This window comes from Phragmites australis, chromosome 11 (genome assembly GCF_958298935.1).
Source record: "Phragmites australis chromosome 11, lpPhrAust1.1, whole genome shotgun sequence".
Lineage (NCBI taxonomy): Eukaryota > Viridiplantae > Streptophyta > Magnoliopsida > Poales > Poaceae > Phragmites > Phragmites australis.
In genome coordinates, this window is record NC_084931.1 from 27,940,695 (window position 1) to 27,943,342 (window position 2,648).

Here is a 2,648-nt window from a genome sequence, read left to right on the forward strand (position 1 = left end):
CAACCGAAGCTCTCATCATCTTTTTTATAAATTTCGAGTAAGAGCTACCTAAGAGTCCCATCTAAATTTCAAACGTAATATAAACAAACCTTAAGCCACACTAGTGATGTCTTATGCCCGTTGGCCAACTGGGGCAGCGAACAGCGAAGGCAAACAGGTGGTACGTACACACGTACGTGCGTGTGGATTTCCCATATCGGCCAGGGTGTTAATTTAATGGCGCGCGCCGTGCTCGATCGCTGTTCCATATCAGCGTGCCTCCATGGCTGGCGCCAGAGCATGCTGGGCACCGTACTTTCTCCAGTTTCTTGCTCCAAGCCTCGGGGCGCATCACCTGTGTCAGACCAAAATCGCAAGTGAAGACCTCGAGAAGAGAATCCTAGGTTTACGATGTCTTTGTTTGTTTCTCATGAATGCATTGAAGACTTGAAATGCCACGGAAGGCGCGGAGAGATGGTAAGGTCAGGGCATCTGGATCTACGAATGCCAGCTTGTACCATGGACCAGCATTGCACAGATGCACCTTAAAGTTGTTTGCCGAGCATGCGAACGGATGCATGGCACCTGAGATCTCAAATCGGTGCCTTAGGGGAAAACAAATACAAGATCAGATGATATTCTCTTTTGGAATTAGAAAAGTCAGACGACCAATATAAGGGAAAACAAATACAAAATCAGATGATGTTCTTTTTTGGAATTAGCAAAGTCAGACGACAAATATAATAGCGACAGCTTGAGCCGTTCGTTATTTCAAATGATCATATGGGCATGGAAGCAAACATTTTTTTGCTAGAATACATATCTTTGTATTAAGAAGAAAAAAATAGATGAAAAGACCATTACGACGCGATACGTACACCACGTTCTCCGGACCTGGTTTACATTTGACATTATACAGAGATTGAACAACCGGAAAGCCGGGCAAGAGCTAACCCTGCAGACTATGTGCTCTCTCTCAAGCAAACATACAGAACCACAATGATCAGAAACTCTTATTAGCAGCCAGTTCATGGTTAGCTATCAGGTAGATTTACTCTCCCAACCTAGAACAGAGACTATAATGCCTGATCACTCGATTCACTGCCCATGAAGTCCTACACGGACCACAGCTCCATGTGCATTCGTTTTGCGCAAACCGTTCCTAATTGATATCATAAATTAGCCACCAACTCGATCTGCCCTCGGACTTGAACAAGTTTGCCCGCGAGATTTTGGCATTGCAGTTGCAAGAACACTCAACTAGTATGTTACTAGCAAGTAGTAACAACTTTGCTCAAGTAGTAATTTAGCTATGCCAAGAGTAGACAGCTAAAAAAATGTACATGTATGAGAAGAGTTAATACCAGGCAACACCTACACAGTGGTTTGTACTTTGTGTCGCAAAAAGAAGAGGAAAACACAAGCTAGATTCTAGAGCAGACAAGAACTGATCGATCGATCGACCTCAAAAGGGCAAAAGAACAGGAAGAGGCCAAGGAAACAGCGTCCCGTAAAAAGGCCCGGCCGGCGGGCGGGACACGGGCACTAGGCGAGGGCGAGCTGCTCGGCGGTGCGCGCCAGCGACTGGAGGTTGCAGCGCACGATGGTGTCCACGAACACGCGCGTCTCGTCCGCGGTGTTCCCGGGGGGCACGTCCACCACGTACGACTCCACAACGACGGTGCCGCCGGGGCAGTGCCCGGCGGCCTCGTGCACGGTGGTGACCGACCGGTAGTTGGCGAGGCGGTGCTCCCCGCCCACGACGCGGAAGCTGAGCACGCGGCGCTCGTCGTCGAGGATCTCGAGCCGCTCGCGGCTGCTTGTGGCGGGGAGGCCCGACACAACCCGCACCTCGCGCACCGACCCCACGGCGACGGCGCCGCCGCTACCGCCGTCCACGAGGCGGCAGCTTCGGATGAAGTGCTTGTACGCCTGTGGGCGGTCGAACCGCCGCACCACCGACCACACGGCCTCCACAGGCGCCGCGATCTCCTGCGTCACGGCCGAGCAGCACTGCCCCGCCCGCGCCGTGTGCTCGTGGTACCGCGCCACCTCCCCCGGCACCGCCGCGCACCACGCCCCGTGCGCCGCCTTTCCCCCGCCGATCCGGCTGTGCTGCTGCGGCGACGACCGCGGACCCGTGTACGGCATTGCTGCTTACTCCTACCACACGGTACACCCTACCCCCACCTCAAGGTTCTTGGCTTTTTTTTTCTCGCTTTGACACGAGAGGGAGAGAGAGAGAGCTGATGATAGGCTTGAGAAGCGGTGGCTGATTATATATACCTGGGACACGGGGGTGTAATCGGATGGGAGCACGGATATGATCGATTCTATATTTTATATTATATTATTTTATTAGTATAGAAGTTGGATCTGAATAATGTCGTTTTGATCATGAATATGGATTGAATATACGATAAGTTAGAGATAAATTATATTAATCATGAATATTTAGTTAGTAAATTTTAAAAAATTATAACTATTTTGATATGTATGTAAAAATCTACAACTTCTAGTGTCAATTTTAAAAACTATAACTATTTTGGCATATGTTAAAAAAATAATAATTTTCTCACCGTGTGCTCACCTATCATCCTTTGTCAATATGTGAGCTCACAGTTAATCCTTCTATTATGTGTCATAGAGGATGATAGGTGGATCCACGG

At 49.4% G+C, this 2,648-nt stretch overlaps 1 protein-coding gene across 1 annotated transcript; it reads right to left on the bottom strand.

Annotated features, from left to right (window-relative positions):
* Nucleotides 1-766: 766 nt before the first annotated feature.
* Nucleotides 767-2,216, bottom strand: LOC133884985 (abscisic acid receptor PYL4-like). The gene has a single exon (XM_062324601.1). The coding sequence runs from the start codon at nt 2,128-2,130 to the stop codon at nt 1,525-1,527; it is 606 nt and encodes a 201-aa protein (XP_062180585.1). The 5' UTR covers nt 2,131-2,216; the 3' UTR covers nt 767-1,524.
* Between the last annotated feature and the right edge of the window lie 432 nt (nt 2,217-2,648).

Bases quoted from the DNA above. Each gene is read 5' to 3' on its own strand.
- LOC133884985 (XM_062324601.1), bottom strand. From the start codon at position 2,130: ATGCCGTACACGGGTCCGCGGTCGTCGCCGCAGCAGCACAGCCGGATC.